Source organism: Canis lupus, chromosome 16 (genome assembly GCF_048164855.1).
Source record: "Canis lupus baileyi chromosome 16, mCanLup2.hap1, whole genome shotgun sequence".
Lineage (NCBI taxonomy): Eukaryota > Metazoa > Chordata > Mammalia > Carnivora > Canidae > Canis > Canis lupus.
Window position 1 is genome coordinate 8,729,770 of NC_132853.1, and position 26,289 is coordinate 8,756,058.

Consider the following 26,289-nt stretch of genomic DNA (forward strand, 5'->3'; position numbering starts at 1 on the left):
AAGACTCGGGTGAACCTCAAGGAAATTCTACCGAGGGAGAAAAGCCAATCTCGAGAGGACACGCTGCGCGTGATTCGGGGCGTGGGGTGCTGGTGAAAAAGACAGTCGTGGGGATGGGGAGCAGATGGCTGGCTGCCAGGGGATGGGGATGGGGGAGAGGAGAGATAGGATGAGGGGGCCTTGTGGGGAGCTGTCTTAGCTGTGGCAGTGGTCCCACAAAGCTGTGTAAGTGGTAGTAGTGCACAAGGCTATGCACAGACACACAGAGCATGTGCGGAGCTGGTAAAGCCTAGATGAACCAGCTTCTTGGTTTGGCTGCTGTACTACGGTGGTAAAATATGAACACTGGAGGGCAGGGGGCGGCTGGCAAAGGGAACATGGGACCTCCCTACACAAGTCTTTGCAACCTCCTGGGAACGCAGAATTATTGCAATGTAAAGATCTTAAGAAGCCCAGAGAGGGATTCATTGTCTACACCACAGTGGCCACACAGCAGAGGGAGATCATAACACAAAACAAAGCAAAGCCCCGAGGGCAAGGTCACTGCTGCCCACTCTGGTGGTGGGTGGGGGCAGGTTTGGGCCAGCTTGCAGAGGCTGCTGGCGGTCCGTCGGAACAGGCTCTGTTCTCTTCTGCTGGACCCGCAGCTGTCCACACTTAGGGAATGCATTTCCCAGGGGCCCTGGCAGCCAGGTCGGCCACGCGGCTCAGTTCTAAAAAGTCAAGTGGCCCTAACATATGCCAGTGCTCGGTTTGGGTCGTAGAACACCAGGCACATGTTCCTGTGTGTCCTTCCCTTTTAGTGAACCTGAAAGGCGCCCGCGGCCCAGCTTCCACGACGCAGACCATGTCCTAGGTCAGGTGGTGGCAGGGGAGCAGGAACAGTATCCTTGAGACACTGCATGGAGCCGAGCAGCCCTCTGATCTGAACCAGCCCCTCCCGAGCTCTGCAGCGTAAGAGAAGTAAGTGTCTGCCTTCTTTACATCACTGTGTTTTGGGGCATCTGTGCTATAGCAACTTAGCCTTTGCTAAATGGAAAAAAAAAAAAAAAAAGCAGGTTTGAAAACAGTACAAAGTGTGCTCACAGTTTTGGCAAAAAAAAAAAAAAAAAAAAAAGACACACACAAACATGTCCATAGGAGAGTCTGGGAAGAAAGGCGGCAAAGTGCTCTGGTAATGATCTTCTGCTAGTGGGAATTAGGGATATTTTTTTTCCTTTGCTCATCCACATTATCTAATTTTCTATAAAAGGAACGCATGTACTCCTATAGTAATTAAGAAAGCCAGCTGATGAGGGAGATGAGAGCTGGGAATCAGAGAAGTGGAGCAGCACAGTTAAGTAACAACCTGCCCCACAGCGCAGAGGCTGACAAGGCTCGCTGGCGTCCCAGGCTGGCTCCCCAGCTCACGGCTGGCCCCTCTCACTGTCCCCCCTCCTCCCTCATTCCTCCCTTCCCTCCGGAGAGACAAGTGACTGTTTGTCTCTGTGGGGCTTGGGCAAACACGGTGCCAACGATGCCCGCTGCTGGCAGGACCGCCTGCTCAGCCAGCACCAAGCCAGAGCTCGTGTGGTCCCGGAGGACAGCCAATCTCCAGTGCAAATTTCAAACTCAATCAGCACAGAGACAGGATGGAGCTGTTCTTGAGTAACTTATCATCTTAAAGCTGCCGAGGTGGTGCTTTACCTGGATATGCTCGTGAACCTTGTGGTTTATCTCCTCAAGCACTAGGGAGATAATGACAGGGAGCAGCCAACCTGCAATTTAAAATTCAACTTGAAAGTGATTTTTTTGAGGTTCTTTCCCACTAACTGGAGGAGCTGGGGTGGGGATGAGAGCGGGTGAAGGATGGCGGAGATGGGGGAAGGAAGCCCGCCTGTCCTAGAAAGTGAAGCCTAATTATTCCCCCAGCAGACACAGATGGACTACAAGGACTTATCCTGGATGCACATTATCGCGCAGGCTTGAACAAGCTCTGAGCAGGTGCTGTGCAATTGGCCTACCCTTTCCTGTCAAACGCAGGACAATTAAAGTTCACCAAGATCACCCTCCACAGAGATCGTGCCAGCGGAGATGCAGCAGCTGGGAGGCACCCTACTTTGTCCTCTCTCCCAGGGACTCGATGGCCTGACGATGCCTCCCGTCAAGCTCTCCAGGTTCCAGATCTTGTGAGAATCCTTCTCTTCCCACCTAGGGTGACCCGACGAGGCTCTCGATTTAGCATCAGGCCCACACTCTGACAGCCTGGACGCAACGGCAAGTCTGCACATTAACACCGAAAGTTCATCGTTTTGTGCCGGCAGCTCTCGTCAGGGGTGTGAAGTAGAAAAATATCACTCGATACCAAAAGGCCACTTCCCAATTTAGTTCAGGAAAAAAAATCTGGACAACCCTGAACAGACGTCCTCATCACACTCTGCCTCTTCCTAACGACAGCCGCACTCACCAGCCGTGGCCTGGCCGGCAGGAAGTACAGGTAAGCATGGTGCTGCTGAAGCACCTGCCACACAGAGCTTTCCAGGCTTGGGCCAAGAGCACTTCTCAGGTGACACACCTCAGCAGGGCGGGGACGGGGCCGCTGCCTCTGCAGAGGAGGCTTCGCCCACAGGGCCCGATGACCTGGTCAGTCTGACATGCAGCCCCCTGGCGTACCGCTGTGTGAGATCCTGTCCTGATTCCTTGTCTAGATGCTGAGGGGAAGCGCCATGTACCCCCTTGGGATGCAGTGCCTGGCACAGAGCAGATGCTGAGCTGGCCAGCTAATGATTAAGTCACATACGATGCCTCGATCTGGCCTAGAGGTCACATCAGACAGCCAAATAGCATTTGGGTGCTGTACCCAGTGGTGGCCACGTTCCCCTCTGTGAGAGGCACCAAAGGACAATTCTGGGGCCCAATGCCTTGCTCCCAGGGGCAGCATGGCTCCGAGCTCCCCTCGTGATTTGCCACGCTGGAACTGGTCCCTACCCACCTCCAGTCTCTACTTTCGCCGACTTTGGATCAACATGTTCTCTGGATTTTACTGGTTGACACACAAAGCCAGTCTCCCTCAGGTCTATCTCTTAAATCACCAAGCATTCACCCTTCCAGCCCTGCTCACCTTTCTAGACCTTGGTACATTTCCTTTCAGCACTTAGGACTGAAGAGCATGAATGCCAGAGACGGAAAAGGCTCAAGGCTCGCTGGCCCAGCCCTTGTGTTTTTCCTTCCGCTTTTATTTAGGGAAAAAAACTTTAAAATGTATATAACATATTGAAAAATAATACATAAAACATAGGGAGCAGAATGGTATCTATGCATCACCCACAATGTGGCTGCGATGCCCAGCCACAGTGAATGATCCACTCATGGCCAATCTTTTTTCATCTATAATCACTCCCAGCTTCCCCTTCTCATGGTCACGACCAGCCTTCACCTTATGACAGGAACAGAGTTTTACCAAGGAACAGTGACACTGTGGGCAGGGGGCCAGAATTCAGGCCCTGGCTGTGCATACCCCCCAACATTCTGCTACAGCCACACTCCACCTGTGCTGGTATTTAATATTTTTCTTTAATGGTCCCACTTTTCTGCCTAAATACATTTGTTTAAAATGGAAACTTTATGCCTTCCTGTGAATGGGAAAAAAGCACCATTTGTCACGAATGGAAGGGATCACTAAACATGCCATGGAGAGAACAATGTCACTAAGCAGAGACTCCTGCCTGCCCGAGGCTCTGAACTCAAGGCCGGCTCGCTCTCTCTCCTGAATGCGGAGGTTGGCAACGGATTAGACCCCTGGTGCCAACAGGGACTTTCTTGCATCTGGGGCAATCAGGAGGATTCAAACAGTTAAAAATCCAAACAGCCTTCTCACAAGGTGATCTACTGTTACCATAATTTCATCATTCCCCCCACCTACCCATTTCCACATCTCTGATGGGTGCTGTCAGCCAGCTGGTATCATGACGTACTTGCCATTTCTACGTGCTCCAACCTGTTCATACTGTCATCACTGCACACGACAATGCACACTGCAGTCCCCTGGGGGCCGGTCCATGTGCCATTTAAATGTCTTAGAAAAGATGGGCAGCAATGACACGAGCTGTTGTTACAGATCCTACGTCCTCAATTCTGGATGTTCTCAAAAAGCAACAAACAAGTGTCTTATGAGACCAAAGGAGGGAAGAGACCTGTGAGTCAGTGAAGCAGTGTTCTGTTCTGTTACCAGGGATCGTCTGTCCCCCACTAAACAATGAAACTCCAGGCAGCAGAGATTGCCAGCCCCCTTAGAATAGATGAAAGATGTTTCAGAGCCATGAAAGGCTGGTGTGACCGACTCATGTGTCACACAGGATTCTCATTAAGGCCTGTGCCATGGTTTAATTGGCAGCATGCTTTTCTTTCTTAATGGTTCAGGAAATAATGGTGCTTCTCATGAGCGAGAACAGCTTGAATGTGACGACCACGGTATTTAGTCTGGAATCACTGGCTGTATGGACATGTTCATTTTCGCTGCCTCTCATCACACCTCCCCAGACTGGGCACTGAAAGTAGGCTCATTTCCTGGAACAGGGGTTCTCAGACTTGAGCTCATAGCAGAGTCCCCCACAGGCTTGTTAACAATCAGACTATTGGACCCCACCCCCAGAGCATCTTCTTCGGTTGGTCTGGGGCAGGGCCTGAGGCTCTGTGTTTTTAACCAGCCCCCATGGTGCTGGACCACACCTTGAATGGCATGGTCTTATCCTTTCTTTCCCTTTCACTAAATCCTCTTTGTCCTCAGCTCCTTTAACCCTGGTGGGGGTAGGAGGGGAGGGCCTGAGTGGTACTAGAACCCAGGTGGGAACCACCCATTCTTTTGGACATCTCAAGAAGGCAGTGTCTCTCTGGCAGCTTCATTGCAAAGAGAACATCTGAAGCATAGGCTGGCCTGGGAAAGCTCTAGGAAACTTCCCCTTCCTTCAAGACTTTTACCAGGTCAATGCTTCTTCATATAAACAGGTTATGGCTTTCAGTGTTGGGGTCAAAGCTCTGTATGAACTCGGCAGATGGCGCTGGAATCTGCTCATATTTAGAACAAAATATGGTACAAGCAAGCCAGGCACCCCTCTCATGCCTGCTCACATGTGTTCTAGCTGGTAACATGGGCAGATTCCTTTCCTTTTGGTATGTACGTGTGTTACTGCTTTAGCAAAAAGAAACATCTGTGCGCTTTTTTCCTCAAAAAGAACAATCCATTTTTCAAACTGCAAAAAAGTCTTTGAAATGGAGTATTTGCCAACACTGCCCTCTCTCCTAAAAGCAAGATGCAAGGAAATGTGTCCTCAGAACAATGTTTTAAATGCAGACATTACTAAGTGGTTTTTTTTCTTCAAAAGGGCCAGATCTGCTCACATGTTCACCCAACTGAATGTAGAAGGTGCTTTAAGAAACAGGAGACAAAGCCCTGTCCGGGGTATAAAAGGTTTACTGCTTATTAAAAAAAAAAAAAAAAAAAAAAAAAAAGTTATAAAACAAAACACCAAGCCTGACAATATGTATGAACATGGGCTCTTTCAAATGATAACGGCTCGTGAAAATGACTTAGAACACAGACCTAGGAGGATCAACTGGCCAGCTGCTTACAAGGACGTGCTGCAAATTTTCCTGATTCTGAGTTCTATAAAGTTCCTCTCTGCCTTCCACATACCAGTTATAGTGTGCAATGTGTCCCATCAACACAAGATGGAATCTGCTCTGCAAGAGGATTGGCCTTAACATACGACTTGCTGCTAGGAAAACGGGGCAGAGTGGCGGTACTGGCATCTGGGCAGTGAGGACAGTCCGAGCCATTGGTCTGCTTGTCTGGGAAGTGCTGGGTGGGGCCTGCAGGCAGGACTGGGGCTGGGGCCGGTCACTGCCGGCAGGTGTCATGGAAGGCTTCGAGGGTTCGGAAATCCCTCCACGTCGGGGGAAGGCCATCTTGTAGAAACTTCCCGCAGCGTTGGCACGGGGCCTGGAACAGCTTTATGTAACTTCTTAACCAGGTCTAAAAAGAGAAGTGAAGAGAGAAATAAAAGAAATGGGATCTGGGTGCTTCCAATGTCATCCTTCCCGTCAAGCCTAATGATCTCGAGGCCGGAGAACTCAAGTTGGCTGGGACCCAAAAGATGGCCTGTGATTTCACAAAGCCCTGCATACAGAATCCACAAGGTCATAATGCTGCTGATTTTCAGTTCTGGCACTGCCCTCCCCCACCCCCACCCCCACCCCAACTGAGAGAGTTTTTAAAATACAAATTCCTCCTCTTAGGGGCAGGAAGTGCTCTTGGAAGAGCAGCTATGCCCTGGAGCATGGCCTGTGGCTCGGGGCTGCACATAACCACGTTTTACTTCTGTGCCCTGTGGCTCCTGAATATGTGCACTGATCCTTGCCTTGTCCCCGGCCGAGGGGCGGGCATGGACACGTGTGGAGGAAGACTTTGCATTGATGACAATGTTCAAACTCTCCACTGAGGTCAACATACCTTCTTTCTAATTTGATTTCAGAGGTCACTGCTCACTGTCACAACGTGGCCCAATGCACCTGGGGGAGGGCAGGGACAACCTGGTGCCACCAAATAACATTATAAGCGGCAAATACACACTTGAGTGGTTCAGAGTGCAGAGTTCTCTCAGGCATCATACATAAGGATGAGACTCACATAACTCAATTCTCAAACTCAAGGAGATTCAATACCAAAACAAAACAAAACAAAACACACCGCCCCCCACCACCAACAAAAAAAACCCCAACCCACAACAATAGGCAAGTTAAGCAAGTTCTCACTGTGACAGGGGCACATGAATCTCATCATTTAATGTCGTCCTGAATTACATCGATGAGAGAAAATTGTTCTTTGAAGAGGTAGGTCGAGTGTATTGATACAAATCCTTCTATCTTCATCACAGCTGCCTTCATGGTGGCAGGCTATGGCCCATTGATACTGTCCCCCTTCTAAAGGCCAGGTGTTTGAGGGTTTGGCAATAAATGTGAGAAGGTTGATGGATCACTCAGCTAAACTATTTATCCTTCAGTGCTGATCCAATTCAAATCCTCCCCTAACCCCAAAGTCAGTTACCAAAGGGAAATCGGGCATGACAACAAGTTAGGTTAAATAGCAAGACTAGCTGCCCAGAAATGACTGTCAGCTGAATTGTCCTCTCGACACATGAAGAGCTGCTCTGTGTGTGGCCCCAGCTGAGTGCCTGGGTTTGATCATTCACCCTCCCCAGCACCGTGAAGCAGATCAATAAGTCGGGTTTGTGTCTTCCAAGAAATGAACTGCAGGTATTCTAAGAAGCTCACTTGCTGAGGCAAACCATGATGGGATGAAGCGGGTAAGCACTATTCCACCTGGCTGTCAACACTCATTTGGACTTGCTAACAGGTGTCTTCTGAGTAGGTCTCTAACTGGCAGCCTTCCTAGTGTGAACTGAAAAGGGAGTTTTAGCCTCAGTGAAAGATGGAGCCTACTGAGGTGAGAGCATGAAGCCATGTCTGCATGATGTGAAACACACAGCTGCCAGTTCTGCCAGGATCTGATGGAGCTGGCTGATGGGCCAGCTTGGGCCAAATGTTGGTCATGTGACAGATTTGGGCCGAGGTGTGCAGATGAATCGGCTTGAGGGGTGGCGGGGAATCCTGACTTGTAGTGTTTGCTGATTTCGTGGTGTAAACATTCTGGTTCAATTTCCAGGTATCATGCTTAAATAACCAGGTTGCAAAATTCTCAGCACTTAATAGGATGGCAGGAGGTGACTCCCATACACCAGTGCAATGGCTGTTTGGAGGGTCGTTCCCCATCCCAAGTTTCAACTCTGAAAATGTACATGTCTTGGGGACACTGCAAGATTTGTCTTAGTCACCGCTACCCACTCAGCACCAAGCACAGGGCCTGGCATAGATGAGGAGCTCAATAAATATCTATTGACTAAATCAATGTGGGGAACTGTGTTAGGAGATCACTTCTGAAACCACCATTTGTTCAGCATGACAGAAGACACCAGTTAATTAAGTGGGAAACGGTTTCTCATAAATCCCTTCCCGGTTTAAAGAAATCAGTTCTATGCTGGCCCATCTCCCATTACGAGGCCCTGGTGATCTAGAGACGGAGCAGCCACCTTCTGATCTGCTGGCTCGTACCTGGAGGGAGTCAAGGTTTCCAAAGGAGATTCGGCTCTTAAGGCCACTTACCATGAAGGATCTGACCACGACGTCAGGCATCTGTGGCAGCTGATAGTGAAGCAGGGCAGTGGTGGCATGGTCTGTCACCTGGAACCAAGGATAGCAACTGGAGTCAGAGGCCACCCGAAACCAGCACAGAGAAAACAAAACCAATGCGTTCTCTTGATAGGATAAACCAATCTGCTTCTGAACGTCTCTTGGAGAAAAGGACATCTAAAATAAAATCTCAAGTACAAAAATTAGTTAGCAGAGTTGGGGGCAGGGACCAGGGAGGAGGAGTGTTGTAGGTAGAGAGGACGCAAAGTATCCAGGTCTGGAGGCAAGAGGCGTGAGTTCCAGCAACTACCAGGCCGGGGATAGCCCCTGAGGGAGGGGTGTGGCCAGAGGCCAGCAGAGAGGGGAAGACGGGGCAGATCACAGAAATGTTCTAAGCCAAGTCACGGCAGGGAACACAGCATGGATGCAGAGAAGCTTTTCCACCTGTCCACATTCGACTTCATCTTTACACCAGACCGATGTCCCTGGCAGGGTAACTGGTCTTTCTGTCCCTGCAATTTTCATTCTGTCTCACAATTTGTAGTTGTAGAGATTTTATGATTCCGTCACCCAGCATCTGGTAATTTCTGATGATCTTTCCTTCGAGTCTCACGTTTCCATTACTCTTGTTGAGGAGCCTTGCCACTCAAAGTGTGGTCTTCTCTTCAAAAGCTATGGCCTATTTCAGCATCCTGGTGGGTCATACCCACTGTCCCCAAACTCCAAGTAGGGGCCGAGGGCACGACTGCATTAGACCCTACTAGAGGTCCCAGTGACCAGAAAGAATGCACACTGGGCTAAAGTCCCAGCGCTGTCCCGCGACCTCTATCCAACTACTTAATGTCTCTGGGTCTCAACATCCCTTCTGAAAAACAAAGGAGTAGTCTAAGATCCCCTGTAGTTCTGCAATTTGATACCACAAGCTGCTAATGCCTGCCATTGATCTGCAAATTAATAGATGATACCTAATTTGACAGTTGTGTTCAAAATCATAGTTTAGCTGACTGTCCCTCACTGGGGATTCTTGTCACTATGAATGTTGTGATTAAAAGCCAAAATGAGGGGATCCCTGGGTGGCTTGGTGGTTTCGTGCCTGCCTTTGGCCCAGGGTGCCATCCTAGAGTCCCGGGATGGAGTCCCGCGTCGAGTAGAGTCCCAGCATGGAGCCTGCTTCTCCCTCCTCCTGTGTCTCTGCCTCTCTCTCTCTATCATAAATACATAAAAATAAATCTTTAAAGACAAAATGAAACAACCACACACACACACAAAAAAAACCAAAAAACCCCAAAACCCTACCAAGTAAATGATCAGTTTTGTTGAGCAGGAGTAAACAAACATGGGTCTACCTGGTGTAGGCTCCTTGGTTTTCTACCTGTCACAAGACACCATGTGACGTGCCAATGGACCTAAGCAGCAGTGGGGGGAAGCAATCCAGTGGAAGGAACCTGGAAGGGCCGCTCCAGGTTCCACATGGTAAGTGGCAAACTCACCAGATTCCCAGATGTCAGTTCAGCCAAGGTCAGAGAGGCCACACCCCAAAGCGTGAGGGTACAGGCTCCCTAACTTACAGAACCTGAGCCTCACCTGCCCTAAATAAATGGCCACACATGTGGTGCACCTCCCTTCCAGCCAGGCTACAGCTTTGCCTCTCATCTCCCCTCTGCTCCTCCCGATGCCAGATGAGTACTCTTTCCCTGCTGGACTTCCATGGCCTGCCTGGTGGCTGGAGAATCCACAAGACGATAAGCTCTGTGGGGACAGGCATCATGCCCATCTCGTTGATGTTACATCCTCTCAAGGCCTAGAACATCACCTAGCATCTAGCAGGTGCTCAATACATATTTGTTGAATAAAGAAAAAAAACTTAAAAATGTCCACTCACGAAAGGCCACATACCAGGGACATTTGTACTCGCTTTCTTGAAAATATAGCTACAGGTCATGTATCCAACATTGCTGAGAAATTGTTACCCAAGTGACTTTCAAGATAAGTGGTACTTATCCTTTCAAGCGCAGACTGGTTTTATTTTAAGCATTTCTGACAGACAGCTTTCTAAAATGAGCAATGCTTTTTTTTTTTTTTTAAACAGTAGTAATGATAATTTGGCAAGATGGTGGGTGGTGATCAGTGGGGTGAAATTATGGCTACAAAACACAGCAAAGCAAACTGGGTCGGTCCCTGTGCGTGGAGGCTGCTTCCTACCCACCCAGACCCCTTGCTAAATAAAACCACCCAGGCAAGTGCCATTTCATGGGAAATTTATAAAAGAAAGAATTTCTGGAGAATTCTTTCTGCAGCCCCTACTATTTATTTTACAATGCTTCTAACAAGCCCTGCCCTACACATTAGTGCTGTCATAGCAGGGATGCCAGGCTTGCTGGTGTGCTGCCGTCCCCTAGTTCTGGGTGTGCTCCTTCCTCAACAGCTCATCACTAGCCCCAGGAGTCCCCTGGGACAAGCCCAGATTCAGCCACTTTAGTAGCCTGAGCACCTGTCCTGGGGCCAGGTTCCTCAGTCACACTGGCCACTCAGAGGTCATGCCCCCAGGCTGGGGGTATATTGGCCTTTTTTGGCTGCACATTTTCTTTGCTTTTCTTTGTAGAATTTTTAACACGGAATATTTTATATGACCAACATATAAAATTCAGCAGCATAACTGAAGTGGGTGTATTCTCCTTGTTTTCATTTTATAGAAGAGGAGATGGTGACTTCCAGAGGTTGAGAAGATGGCTAGGTCACACAGCTAGTGAGGTGCAGCGGGTGTTTTGAGTCCAGACTGCAAGGCCAAATCAAACCTGGGCCATTCCTCCCAATAGGAACCCCCAGCCAGCAATGCAGGTTCTGAAAAGGCGCATGCCGCAGGTGCCCAGGCATCGTCTGCCCACACGTCTCAGCCCAGTGAAGTTGTTGGGAAGCCACAGTACAGACCAGAAATGCAGGCTGGGGATTTGTAAATGTGGTTGCTGGATACCTGGCTACTTGAGAGCAGAACAACTGAATGAACCAGAAAATGTGCTCTAGATCCCGCTCCAGATATGCCACATTGCTGTTTTGGCATCTAGCTCCCAGATAGGGCACCTAATTAGCTTCTCTTAGTCGGTTGGCAACCTGGCCAAATTTAGCCACTTTCTCAAAAGGTCCAGTATAAATTACTCCCTTAAACTGCCAAACGGTGGCATTTTTTTTTCTCGTGCTGGTATGATCATTTAATTTCCCATCACTAATGACAGACATCTTAATAGACCATCTTAATAACCAGATTTGTTATATTTTCTTTCCCTTCCTCACAAACTTCTCCATTACTGGTTTTGGGGCTCCTGTGACCAAACTCCAAAGCACCAGGCTAGGCATGGCTGTAGAATGCGGGGAAAATTCACCCTACGATGATTTTCCTTTCCGTAAAAGCATTCTACCTTCACTGTTTTCTTGTTTTACAGTTTTCAATAACAAAGTGGTTTTTTCTTTTTAATTAATTTTTTTTCTTCAGCATCCAAGATGTTGAAAATAAAACAACAACAGGGGGATCCCTGGGTGGTGCAGCGGTTTAGCGCCTGCCTTTGGCCCAGGGCGTGATCCTGGAGACCTGGGATCGAATCCCACATCGGGCTCCCGGTGCATGGAGCCTGCTTCTCCCTCTGCCTATGTCTTTGCCTCTCTCTCTCTCTCTCTCTCTGTGACTATTATAAATAAAGAAATAAATAAATTAATTAATTTAAAAAAAAAACAACAGGCCTGGGGCAACAAAATATTTTTGCTATTAACTAATTTAATTTAAATCTACTCTGTGTTAGCCCGGTGGAGGCTCGGGCCCCACTGTAATGTAAGTACGGCTCATAAGATTCCATTGGGAGATGAAAGCCACCCAGACCAGCAGGGGAGGCTGACGATGGGCACTAATGCCCCTCAGGAGGAAGGGAGGCCATTCATCCCTCCAGTGAGTGCTGGTTAGGAAAGCATCGGAGAACAGATGAAAGCAGCCCCCGAGCCCATGGTAAGGGAGGGAAGAGAAGACAAGAAACAATAGCCAAACTGTGGAAGGAGGCTCGATGCCCTTTCGAAAGATGAATAGATAAAGAAGATGTGGTCTATGTATACAATGGAATATTACTCAGCCATTAGAAACGACAAATACCCACCATTTGCTTCCATGTGGATGGAACTGGAGGGTATTATGCTGAGTGAAATAAGTCAATCAGAGAAGGACAAACTTTATATGGTCTCATTCATCTGGGGAATATAAAAAATAGTGAAAGGGAATAAAGGGGAAAGGAGAAAATATCAGTGGGAAATATCAGAAAGGGACACAGAACATGAGAGACTCCTAACTCTGGGAAACGAACAAGGGGTGGTGGAAAGGGAGGTGGGCGGGGGGTGGGGGTGACTGGTGACGGGCACTGAGGGGGGCACTTGACGGGATGAGCACTGGTTGTTATGCTATATGTTGACAAATTGAACTCCAATAAAAAAAATAGTGTAAAGATTAAAAAAAATTAAAAAAAAAAAAAGAAAGTAACAATACACCAGTGAGGACAGGAGAAGTACAGGCATGGAGAGACAGGGCCACTCACAAAGCTGTGGGGAGGGGTGCCTGGCTGGTTCAGTCCACAGAGCATTGCAATTCTTGATCTTGGGGTCATGAGTTCGAGCCCCATGCTGGGGGTAGAGCTTACTTAAAAACCACCACCACCACCACCACCACCACCACCACCAAAACCAAAAAGCAGTGAATAGCAGCCACACAGGGGCTTTGCCAAGAGGTGTCCCTTTTCACCTCCAAGCAAGGAACACTGCAGATGCTCTGGCTCAGTGTGGGTGCGCTTCCCCCTCTGGCTCAAGGCTGTGTCACACTGGAGAGTTACTCTGAGTAGCATGACATTCCCATTGCCCATCACAAATCCTAGGGGCTTTATCAATCTCACTTTCAGCTTCCTCTTCCTCCTCTGCTAACTTGGGTGTACTGAGATTCTGTCCCCAGCTCAAACAGGCAGAGAAGGGCTTTGGGCACCCAAACTGGCAAGGAACTAAGCTCTGGGGGAGAAAGGAATCTTTCAAGAAACAGCTGCCAGTCAACACTCTGGTGAAGGAGATGCCAGTCAAAACAAGACTCCCGAAGCTCCCCCACCATATTGTGTGCAAGGCTGACGTCTTCACTCCAGGACCTGAGAAGAAGAGGGTGCTTGGGAGATCACGAGTTGTGTTGGCCAAAGCCAAAGCAGAGCTGCCTGTTAAGAGCTGCGGCCCCGCATGAGGTGGTCTACACCACTCAGCTTGGGAGGCATCGGGGCTTGGGAGCCAGACCATGTGGGCCTGAGTGTTGTCTGTTACTTATGAGCCACATGACCTTGGACAAGGATTAAATGTGCCAATTTAGGGAAAGCACTGAACAGCAGCACCCACTCACAGTGAGTCTTTCCCTTTCTCTTGCCCAATCCTCACAACCACTGTGGGAGGGCGCTGTGAGGAGCCTGTCCATTTCCGAGAAGGAGTGGTCACAGCAAGGTTAAGTGACCTGCCTACTCAGGCAGCTCCAGAGCAGCACACCCAGGCCACCTCCTCCCTTTAAAGGAATGGCCCCCAGAACTCTCAGGGAGGGAGGACTTCATGCCCCAGCTCTTGGCACTCACACGACTCTCCCTCTGACTCTTGCCTGCTGCTACATCCCAAATGCCCATCCCAAAAGGGCTGGACACGAAGCTCTCCGCATCTCATGAGTCTCTGGCCATGCAGAATGAGGGGGGCAAGGGGGCAAACACAAGTCTAAGGCTGAAGAATAAAGGGGATGCAGAAGAGAGAGGGTATCAAGACCAAATTCCTCTTCCTACTGGTGGTCTCTGGTCAGCTGCTGGGGAGAGAGGACAGGGGTAGGGCCAGCAAGGCTGAAGGTCAGCCCCACAGAGCCCAGGGTTCCTGGCGGCCACAAAGACCTTGTTTTGTTTTGTTTTTTTTTTTTTTATCTGTTGGGGAAGAACAAAGGACAGAGTGACGGCATGCAGAAAAGGGGCAGCAGGACACAGGGAGGGGGCAGAAGCTCTCAATGTGCTATCATTCCTTGGCAGTTTACTCTTCTAAAAAGATGGTCTGGGGATGCCTGGGTGGCTCGGCAGCTCAGGGTGTGATCCCAGAGTCCAGGATTGAGTCCCACATCGGGCTCCTTGCGAGGAGCCTGCTTCTCCCTTTGCCTGAGTCTCTGCCTCTCTGTGTCTCTCATGAATAAATAAAATCTTGATAGATAGATAGTCTGTTGTACCGATCTTCCCCGACTCACGACAGGGGGTTACATCCCGATAAACTCACTGTTAAGTTGAAAGTGCATTTAATGTACTTAACCTGGCCTACCTTATGCGTGCCCTGAACACTTAACTCGCCTACAGCTGGGCAGAATTGTCCTGCACAAAGCCGATTTTATAATAAAATGCAGAGTATCTTATGTAACGTACTGAATACTGTACTCAAAGTGATGCACAGAATGGTTGCCAGCCTGGGGGTTGGTCACCTCATGGAGGTGGGGCTGGCCGAGTGCTGCAGCTGCTGCCTGGCATCATGAGAGAGGATCATACCACTCCCTCATTGCTAGCTTGAGAAAAGATCCAAATTCAAAATTCGAACTATCGCTTCTACTGAATGTGTGTCGCTTTCGCACCTCATAAAGTAGAAAAATCCTAAGTTGAACTCCTGTAAGTCAGGGATTGTCGATACTGCATTACTTGGTGGCATACGGCCTGTCCTTGGGGATTCCCGGGCTCGCCAAAGGCGGAGTCTTCACCTTGCCTATGTACGGGCTTCCAGGCCAGAGTGGAAACTGTGTGGAGCAGCAGAGGTGAGGAGTGCAGAGGTGAGATGGTGCCAGGTACCATCCCTCAGCTTCTGAAAGGAAGTCTACACTGGGGGCCAGGATGGGTGTGGTGAAGAAGCTCCCCAAGGTGACTGTGACGTTAGCAGCATTAGGGACCACGGATGAACAGGCTGCTGTGGGCTACTGCCTGCTTCCCACCCATGGATGCTGAGCCAGGCCTGGGCTCGGGCATTTGGGTGCCACTCTTCTCACTACACAGCACTGATGGCATCAACTCAAATGCTTGCCACACAGCCCGTGAGGCCCAAGGCCACCCCCACTAAGCCAGCAGAGCTGAGGCTTCTGTTAAAAGTGTATCCCACAAGATTAATAGGGAAAGTTAAGTACCCAAGTGTTTAGGAGCTGCTTATTTAAAAGAGCAGTCTGGTAGAAACCCAGATCCTGGCTTCCCTTCAGCCAATACCTGCTTCTATATACTCTGAAGAGAACATTCTCTCTGGCCTACATTAACATAACCAAAGGCGGCGTGCTGGGAAAGGTGATGTGGAGCTGTCAGGAGACCGGGTTCAGTCGTGGATTCATCACTAATTATCGGGGTGACCTTGGCTGCATCACTCTCCCCGCTGGCCCTGGGAAAGGAGCACAAGGCTGGGATCACTGGCGCCCCAGTGGACGCTGCTGCAGGGCCTGGACACACGTCCTGAGGGTACACCTGTTCTGAGCTCCACCCTCAGGCCTGCCAGGGTGACATTAAAGCCCTTTGTTCTTTTAAAAAGGATGAGCTGATCTGTCCCACTCCAGGAACCTACCCCCCTGCCCTGATGTGACCCTCTACCTCCCCCTGTAGTCCTCAGTTTCTGGACCAGCCACAAAGGGCTTGGAGCACCCAGCTCAGAACCGGGGAGGCTGTCAGCACAGTATGACTCTTGTGCTAGAAGCCTCTTCCCACCTTGATGGGCTTCAAAGAGACTCTGGAGCACAAGCCAAACATGTGCCAGTTGGTTGTACACATGCTGCAAGTCAAAGAATAAACAGGAACTACTTTCATTCACTGGATATACTTTAATGCTACATAAGGAGATCAGTCCAAGAGTCTGGAGTCTCTACTCAGGGTTCTGCCAAGGACGGACCCATCCTTAAGGAGAGGGGCCCTGGGAACCTCTCGGAATGAGAACATTCTCTGTGGGTCCAGGAGTCAAAGATGTGAACCTCGTGTGTTAAATGTTTAAAGAGACAGTAATCCCTGCCAGCAACACTGCTCTGAGGAGGAGCACTGGCTTTATGAAGAATATTTAAAACAGTCCCAGAAGTACTCATTCCATGAAAAGAGAAGCCATCATTATTTCAAAATGGGAATGCTATGAAGTCAGTCCTGAAAGTGCTGGGGGGCTGTGGATGATGGGGGGCAGGGCAGGGACATGCTTCTAAAACCGGGATAAAAGTACAGTAGAGCAGAAGCAGGCAGTTTCGTTTTTATTATGCGGCCCGAGTCTCTACGCTGTACCCTGGATTTGTATGCTGTGGGTTCACCGGGCCTGGAGGCCTGAGGAAAAAGCATCGCAGTCCGGGGGGACTGGGGATTACTCAGACAAGATCAATACTTCCCTCTCTGCTTGATGAAGGGGCCATCTGCACGGGCTTTGATGGGCTTCTAGCTGCCCCCTGGGGCTTGGCGGTGCTGCTGGGGGTAAGACCAGAGGCAGGGCTGTCCAGGTGGGACTGGACAGGTGAGGATGGACCCTACTGCTCCATCTTGCTGGAGAAGTGGCCATAGTCTTGAGATCAAGCTGCCTGAGAGGGGTGTGAGGCCTTGTCTATAGAGTATTGAATATAATATACTAGGGCCTCCATAAAGGAGTTTTTGTTTGGTTTTGAGGGTTTCACTCCTATTTCTTTCTTTATTTTAAAAAAGATTTTCTTCCTTTATTTGACAGAGAGACAGAGAGCACAAGTAGGGGGACTTGCAGAGGGGGAGGGAGAAGCAGGCTCTCTGCTGAGCAGGGAGCCCAATGCGGGGCTCGATCCCAGGTCCCCGGGGTAATGACCGGAGCTGAAGGCAGACGCTTCACCCACGGAGCCACCCAGGTGCCATCCCCCCAATCTCTTTAAAGTGGCAGCCAAGATGCCACGGATGCCCTGAAGGGAAGCCCCTCAACTCCCTGGGTCCAAGTGCAGACTGCCTGCAGATTTTCTCCAGAGGAAAAACAATCACAATAAACCACGCACATGCCCAGAATCTGCAGGGAACTTGGAAACACTGTGGAATGGCATGTGAGGCCCTCGATGACCTGGGTCTCAGCTTTGTCTCCCTCAGGTCCATGACATGCTCCCACATTGCCAGCTGCTCCAAGGATCCCTCCCCATAAGCCTGCTCCCCTGAAGCCCTCCGGCCCCCTCTGCCTGTGCCTCAAGCGGCACCTGTGGACACCCCAGCCCTGCGCTTGCCTGTGACCAGGAGCCCTGCCTCACCCCAGGCTGTGGTCTCCGTGAGGATGAGGCCACGCTGGGCCTACCTCAGGGCATGTATGCAGAGGACAGTGCTCAAAGAGGTGGCTCTGCTCTGGTGCCACTCACCTGACAGCACCCTGATATGTAGACAGGATTCTATTGATTTATTTTTGGCCAGTGGTGTTAGGGGAGCAGAGTGAAAGAGGGATTTGGGAGTGGGAAAGTCTGGGGTCATGGGCCACTGCAGGGAGGAGGGTCTGGGTGAACAGGGAAACGCCAGAGTGGCCACAAGGGAACTCTCCAGAATCCCAACCAGCCTGAAGCTTCTGCCAAAGCCCTTGTGCAAGGCTGAGAGGAGCTGCACACAAAAGGTCCTTGACATTTCCCAGGATTAAGGAATTAAAGCTCTTCATTTAGATGAACGAAAGAGAGTTCAACACTTTCCAGATGGTAAAATGCCAGATTCTGTTGCTGGCTGCCAGCAAAGTCCAAGCCCCAAAGATACCTGAACTGTTCTGTACCCACTTGGTGTGATGTTATTTTCTGCAGGAACAGTCTTGCAGTTAGAGAAACACATCCAAAGACATCTGGGCTCCCAAGAAAATCCAGACAATCCCACCTACTTCCCTACCAAAGCCGAGGCAACTGTAGGGGAAAGATGCCGGTGTGCAGAGCAGGGTGCGGGGAGCCCTGCCAATGAGTTGGCTCTGCCAACACTGTGCCGGCTGCCTTTTGCCCAGGCCTCGCTGGGCAGGGAAACAGGAGGTCACCAGGGGGGCCGCGAGCCCTCTCCAGACATGAGGGAATGTTCCAGGTCCTGGGGCTGTGACTGTGTTGGGATGTTGGGGCTGCCCGAAGGACACTGCTGGGTGGTTGTAATTCTAGGTGCCTTACTACCTGTGTGGCTCACTCTCTGACCAGGAGTGGAGATCATATGCCTGAAGAAAAGAGGGAGGGTGCTGTGGTGGGAGTGTGTGGGGTGTTCATGGCAGCCGGTCTTTGGTTCGCTTCACAAAGATCACCTAAGGTAAAGTGGGCCACACGCATACACCTGGCCATGGACTGTGAGTTCCGTGCCTCTTTCCCTGACCAGGAGAGGAGCGGCAGCTGTCACACACTGAGTGCTTCCTCTGGGCAATCATAGAGCTCAGAACTTCACGTGGAACCTTCAGAGTACACACCCCATGAGGCAGGTTCTATTACGTCCCCTTTTTGTGGCCAAGGGACCTGAAGCACGGAGAGGGGCTACATCGCCAGCCGGCCAGTCCACACAAGGCAGAGCTGGATGTACATCCAGGCCAGTCTGATGCCAGAACCTGAGTCTTCACATCTGTGTCCACGATGAAGAGACCACGGAGGGGCAACGGTGGAAACACGAGGAGGCATGAGGAGTGATCATCAAGGTGAGAGACTGGTGGGAGGAGGAGAGTTTCCTAAAGAGAAGAGGGTGGTCATTGCTGATAAGCACCTGAGAGCAGTGTCAGGTGAGCCCCAGACTAGAAGCTCACCTTACACTTCATGCCTGTGGACTCAACCTCACCCCGTTTCTGTGAGGCAGGTACTCGTATGATGTCTATTTTACACATGGGGAGACTGAGGTGAGTGAGACCAAGCGGTGGTTGGCTGGGGCCTGAACACACGGCAGAATGGATCTCAGCCAATGCCTCTCAGGAAAGGTCACCATGGGGAATGTGGACTGGGGCCCGAGAGATGGGGGCAGGCCCAGTGCTAGAAGCCACCCTGTAGCGCGACGCAGCCTGCTGGGCTGTGGGAATGGGGACCGGGCAATGGTGGCTGGCCAGGCTGCCCAGAAATATTTGCTGGATTCTGACCTGGGCTGTACCGAGGCTTGTGTGAGCCCTCAGGAAGAACCAAGCTCTGGGAGCAAGACGGACTCCTCTAAGGCAGTGAACCAGAAACCAGTAGGGTGGGCGCAGCCTTCCCGCTCCACTTGAATTGTGAATCTGGCTATGTGTGGGGACCTGAACTAGGCTTTTGGTCATTACCACATTCAGCGGTGGTGGATGGAGCCTTGCAAGCGGAGGGTATTGGGGTATCGTAAGGGGAAAACCAACGATCCACTCTATTCTGGATTTAGAAGCTTGAGAATATTCAAAGCTGCCCCTGAAGAGAAAAGGTGGCCATAAAAGGAATTCCAGCAGGAGGGGGAATGGACAGATCCCTCCCTGCCATCCTCAGGGCCCAGGGCCCCTGGGGGCTCACACTCACATTTTCCTTCTGCTTATCCAAGTTGGTCAATACAGCCCAGCTGTCAGCTTAGGGAAGGCTGGTGTTTGGAATGATCCTGGGATTGTGGGCCACCTCCCAGTCCCCGAAGTGCACCGACAGCCTGACACTGGGCTCTGGCAGGCCTTCCTCCTGCACTGCCCTTTGTCTGGAGTCTGCCCACTTGGTCTCACACAAGACAGTGGTGCCCTGGGTTTTATCTGTCTGGGGGCAGCAACACACACTTAGGAGGTGGCAATGGGATGCACAAAAACATAGAGCCAGACGCCACCACATCTGGTCTATAAAACTAAGTTCTCCTCCCTGAGGAAAGTTATTCAGCATCTGAGAGGAAAGGGCACTTGTCAGAGCAACGGTATCTGAAAAAAGGTATCTGTTACCCTTTCGACAACATAAGAGACCCCTTTCTGGGGCCTGCAGAATCCTCCTAGGCGTGGGGGCCTTGGCTGACCTAAGCAGGGGATCAGGTGAGGGAAAGGATGGGGATGTGGCACTAGGGCTTCAAACTCTGGCTACAGCCACAAGTGCTTCAGGTCTTTGTGGCACTTCAGGAGGGCTTTCTGAAAGGAACGTAAATGAGCCACTGGGGAGAAATTTTAGATATTAGAGAGATGGAGATGGAAAGCAACTATTTATTGCGTCTCTTTGGCGATGTTGCGATGCTGCAGCAGATACACATACTCCAGAGACACATGCCACACAGCCTCATTCAAAAGAGGTAGTCTTGTCTTCTGGGAACCATCCTTCATTGGGATGGCTCCCTTTCCAGGGACCTGGGATTAGTGACAAGTGAGGTTTATCACATACTACTTGGACAGGCACTCAATTATGGTAGGTGTTCAATGCATCCAAAATTTCTGATCAGTGACTCTTCTACAGATGACTCCCTCTCTTATATGGAAAAGCCCTGGGTGGCCACTCAGTAGACAGACCCCAACAAAGTCTGCGCGAGTCGGAGGCCAGTCTCCAAGTATGAATGAGGGAGGGAACGTATGAGTAAGCGAATACTGGAGCAAGGACACAGTGGCAGCCTGCCCAGAATGCCGTCTGCCACTGCTGTCCGGACAACCCGCCCGTCCACAGCGATGTTCTGTGATGGCACAGCCCCGAGAGAGCCACTCTTCCCACTGATGCCTCTGGAATGATGACTCTGAGCTGGATGTTCACCGGTGATGACTCACGTGCTTCCAAGTGAAAACACTACAAAGGACGTGCCAGCCCTCCTGGTACTGCCTCTCCCATCTCCACCTGCCTGTCTGTGGCTGCACATGCTCCCCACCTCTTTCCTCAGCGTCCCTGCCAAGACTTAACGCAGTAAGTAGCTGCAGATTTTCTCTCACTTTTCCTAAGTTCCTGGATGAAAATGCACAGTGTTTTGAAATGAGGAGGTTAAAGATCAAAACAGTGACTGCCCCTGCAGAGTTTAAATGTCAGAAAAATATGAACACGCCTGAAACCCTTCCTGGCTCTTTGTGTGTCTGCCCTTTCAGATGCCCCCCTATTTCTAAGTCCCATTCTCTGAGTCTGCTCTGCTGGAGACACGCTGGCTATAAAAAGCCTCTTCGCCCTAGGATGAAGTGCACAGAGCCTCTGGGGCACCGCAGTAAATGACGGGAGCCTGTCAGCAGCCACGGCCCCACAGCAAGCTGTCCCCAGCCCTCTGCCGCTTCCCTGCACCGGGGTAAGGGGTCTAATGAGGAAGAGGGACAGGGCTTGCTGACAGTCCCCACCGCAGACAAAAGGCAGGCCTCATTTAGTTTCACGTGGTGGGACTTGTGACAGGGCCTTATGTGCCTGCTTTAACCCAGGGAGTCCCGCAAATACGGCCTGAGGAGAATGTGACAGGTGTGTGTTTCCATTCTCTTAGCTCCTGGCATTCTCTTCCATGAATAAAAAGGCGAGCATAAGCTGGGGCTGACTCTGTGAGGCAGCCCTCCTCCCACCATCCTGCTTTGTCACACTGAGGGGAAAGACCTGGGAGGGGTCCCACCTTCCCAGCAAGCCTCTCTGTGGCCGCCACCATTGCTGCTTGTGAGCAGGAAAACACACGCAGTCCACAGTGATTGCGACCACATAATGAATACCAAAGAAAGGCAGTCCTGGGGTCCTACACCACAGCAATGCTGGGAGAGAGTTCCCCCAACTGTACTAGGAGGGTCGGTGCTGGTGGCCTGGACTCCTGTCTTGGGAGTTGGGGTGCAGGTCTGGCACCAGTTGCCAGGGTGAGGACGTTCGGGTACAGTGTTCTGCTGGAGAGATCCCTTCCCACTTGACAACAAGGACCCTCCTTGGCCATGTCACTTTAGTCTGAAAGAGCACCTCCCTCCTGTTCCAGGTTGAGCCTTTCTGGACAATGCAGACAACCAGGCCTCCTGGTCCACGCACATGAGTGTAAGCAGACAGATGACAGGCGGGAGGGGATGTTTACCACACGCTTGCAGTGTCTTTGTGGGAAATGCTCCCAGGAACATCGATCAGGACACCAAAATTCCAGTGGGTGGACAAGAAGCAAATAGGATTTCTGAGAAAAAGCTAAGACTAAAAAGCAGAGTTAGAAATGTTGCCACCTAATCCTTCTCTTCTGGCATTTTGAGTTGGAAATGCTAACCACCAACCCATAAATCGCACCAGGCCTTTGGAGTCTGCCACAGATGAAGCGGTCCCAGCTTTGTTTTCATTGTGCAGTCTGTCCCCTGTCCACCAACGCGGCCTGAGGCTAACAGAAAAACAGGCATTGTACTGTCCTGCCCTTTCATGAGGCCACACTACCTGTCCTCCATCCTTCCCACCAGCATCTTTGGCAAGGCAACGACTTTCTTTTAAACAAAATCCCAAACCCCTCCTGTGTGATGATGATTAGTTGAAAGCTTTACCGATGAAGGATGAAGCTTAATTCTGTACTGTGTTATTTTCCAGTATATTCCTTCCTTTGACAGCAAAAAGACGTTTTAGTAGGAAAGACAGAAGACTCCTTAATTCACTGACTCTTACCTGCCCCTAGAACAGGAAAAGGACTTCATTACCTGCAGTTAGTTGTAATCAGAGAGCACTATCTCCCATCCCCAAATTGTGGTTCTTTAATTGAGTACAGGTCAGTATCAGGTCAAGTCCATTTAGTTAAAAATAGGTGAAGGTAGGAATGCTGAAGGAATCTCAGAAAGGGCTCTGCCCACACACAGACAACATGCCATTCACCAGGGGGGTAAAATCCCATCCCAACAAACACATCCACTCTCACTGCTTCAAACACATCACACAGACTGCGAGGGAGAACCTGGCCGGTGCGCCCACGTCTCTCCGACTGAACTAATACGAGTTTTAAACCCTGCTTCAGTGTGTGCTTTAAACAAATACAGAGAGCGCTTGGCAGGTTATTTTTAGGGGAGGTAGAATAAAAATACAGTACTGTCTCTCCGCATCCATGCTTCACCAAATCTGTATTTCACACATTTTACAACTTCCTAATAAACTTTCTGCTTGCATTCAAAAATACTTAATTCTACACAGAACATTAAAAAAAGGTATCTCTGCAAAGGCAAGCATGTGCAAGCCCCTCTCTCACAAGGGGTATTTGAATGGAAATGAGGCCATTGTTAAAAGACCAGTTCCGGTTGGCAGTGCTCTTGGCTCCCTGAAGCCACTGGCTGCCTCTGTGGGGCCTGGAGGAGGTAAGTCACTGCAATACCTCAGAGGACACGGAGATAAACCCAGCTAAAAAAACAAAACTGCTTTAATGTTCCTCACTACTAAAGCAAAACACGATGTGGATAATGACCAGTGTTCTCTTTAGGATGCTTTTCCACCAGCTGCTGGGGAAAAAAAATGACAAAAGCAGTCAGCACAAAGTTATTAGTATTTAAGGCTGAGACTTTAGGTATGCCGAACAAGTAAATGCCTCAGGTATATGGTCACTTAGATAAGAATGCCAAGATTCAAATGTAGCTGCCTGTCCTAGAGCCTACCTATGACCACATACACCTTCCGTTCAGGCTCCTGACTGAGGGTCGGGGGTGATTTTCTCCACTATGCATCTAGCTAGTTCAGCTGAGTAAAGGAGTGTTAGAAGAGTCAAGAGGATTTTGTTTTCAGGATAAACTTGATTTTGGACTGGAAAGGTTGCAAAGATGGTGCGCACAACTCCCATGTATCTCTAGCCCAGTTTCCCCCACTGTTGACACTTGTCATGACCTGGGACCTTTGGTACAGCTAAGAAACCAACATTGGTTACTTATTAGTGACTACGCTCATTTTCTCATTAACCTCTCTTTCTGCTTCACAATAGCATGTTGCATTCAACTGTCATCAGATCGTGAAGTTTTAATGCTTTCACAGGCTTCTAAATGTGTGGCGTTGGGCCTCATACTTCTCTCCTAGCTGTAGGCATCCGTCCTCGGCCTAGTCTTTCATGGTGAGGGGTCTAGGGAACAATGTGAAGTGACGTATTAAACACCATTAGAGAGCTGGTCCATTATGCTGCTTTGATACAGGAGCTCTACACTCACTGCTTAATGGGGACGGGGTTTCCTTTTGGGATGATGAAAAGGTTCTGGAACTAGATGGGGGGGGCATGTCCCACAACATTACAGAAGTCACAGAATTGTGTTAATTTCATGTTATGAGCATTTCACCTCAATTAAAAACAGCCTGCTGCCTGGGAATCTCTCCTTGTGGCTTTTCAAATGACCAGTTCCTCCTCATGAGCGGCCAGTCTCGGTTTAGGTCCTGCCCACTACAGGCCTCCTGTGACCGCCCCAACATCAGGAACCCCTCCTGTTGTTCTTGACTGCAGTCCTCGAGGTAACTCTCTGGAGTTACCTTCCATCCCTCCCTTCCTGTCTGTCCGCTTGTATTCCTGGCACCCAGCATCGTGCCTGGCCCTTGGCAAAGGAGTTCTGTAAGTGATTGTTGCTGGGCTGGTTGGGGCACTGAATGAAACCACAACCAATCCCATTGTGTGTGCTGCTGGAGGAAAGCAGGGACAGAGGGAGCCCTCATAAGCCCCAGGTGCTGAGCTGCTCTGGGTGCTCTGGGAAAGGGCCCCTCTTCTATGATCAGAAGCTGGGAAAGGATTTTCTCTAGTCACATTTCTTCTCACATTTCTGAAATAGCCTTACATGGGGAAGCCTTACATTGGAAAAAGAGGTGGGCAGTGTAAAGTGGGGGTGGTGGTAGGGTGAGGACAGGGCCAGCCTGCCTCCTTCAGCCCATACTAGCACCTACGGAGACCACAGGGCTCTAAGCAACTGAGCTTAAATACCAAGTAGGCTTGGAACAACTCAAAAGCCTCTGTGTTTTAATTTTTTTTTGGTAAAGTATGATGTCCATACTGCAAAATTCACCCTTTGTTGGTGTGAGGTAACAGAAAAAAATGCACACATATTTTTTTTTGATCTGTCCATGGTTCCTGGCATAGAGCTCCTGAAACCCTAATAATTTCCTAAGTGGTAAGAACACTAGGGACACCCCTTGTTCTAATGAGGCGACTCTGGGTGGGCACCTGGGTGGGGGCTGGTCACCAGAAAGGCCATGCCATTATTACAGTAATTAGACACTTAGAATTTTCTCTCATCCCCCATCTTCCAGGAAGGGGAGTGGGGCTGGAAACCGAGTTAATGATCAATTATGTCTACATGAGGAAGCCTCCTTCAAATCCCAGCACTATGGGCTTTGGAGAGCTTCCAGACTGGCCAACACACCACTACAAGAGTGATGATGCACCCCAACTCCATGGGGACCAAAACTCCTGTGCTAGAGGCCCTCCCAGATCTTGCTCTATGTGTCGCTCCATCTGTATCCTTTATCATGTCCTTTAATAAACTGGTAAGCCTAAGTAAGCATCTCCCTGGGTTTTGTGAGCTGCTCGGGAGGACCGACAGAACCCAAGGAAGAGGGGCATGGGAACCTCCGATCTACTGCCTGTAGGACAGGCAATAACCCAATTTGTGACTGGGGTCTGCGTCTCTGGGTAGATAGTGTCAGGCTGAGTGAAACTGTAGGATACCCAGCTTGTGTCCTGTTCCTGTGGGGCAAACCCCAACGTGTTCGGTGATCAAGAGTGAAGTATGGAGATTCACTGGAAACCTCCCCTCCACAGGAAGGAAAGTTTAAGTTTACAGTTTCCCTCTACAGTAGGTGTACAGCTCTGTGAGTGTGGGAACATGATCACCACAATTAAGACACAGAATACTTCCATCACCCAACACATTTCTTCCCACCCCCCACTGGGGACAACCTCCTGCCCTCAGTCCCAGTGCCTGGACACCACTGATCTGATTTCTGTTCCTAAGGTTTCATCTTTTCCAGAATGTCATATAAATGGAGTCATACCATGAGCAGCCTTTTGTGTATGGCTTTTTTTCAGTTTTTAAAAAGCTTCTAACTTGGGGATCTCTGGGTGGCTCAGCGGTTTGGCGCCTGCCTTGGGCCCAGGGCGTGATCCTGGAGTCCTGGGATCGAGTCCCACATCGGGCTCCCTGCATGGAGCCTGCTTCTCCCTCTGCCTGTGTCTCTCCCTCTCTCTCATGAATAAATAAATAAAATATTAAAAAAAAAAGCTTCTAACTTAAGACCAATGTTTT

The 26,289-nt window shown here is 50.0% G+C and overlaps 1 protein-coding gene across 6 annotated transcripts in view; it reads right to left on the bottom strand.

Moving 5' to 3' along the window:
- Positions 1 to 5,431: 5,431 nt before the first annotated feature.
- MED27 (mediator complex subunit 27) overlaps positions 5,432 to 26,289 on the bottom strand; it is a 196,818-nt gene continuing 175,960 nt past the window's right edge. For 2 of the 6 annotated variants that reach the window (XM_072778432.1, XM_072778429.1), the window contains 2 exons: positions 8,197 to 8,274; positions 5,432 to 6,010 (listed from right to left, as the gene is read on the bottom strand). In XM_072778432.1, coding sequence (XP_072634533.1) covers positions 5,876 to 6,010; positions 8,197 to 8,274 — 213 coding nt within the window. In that variant the 3' untranslated portion in view covers positions 5,432 to 5,875. The other 4 variants (XM_072778430.1, XR_012008415.1, XR_012008414.1 and 1 more) reach the window with 4 other exon arrangements.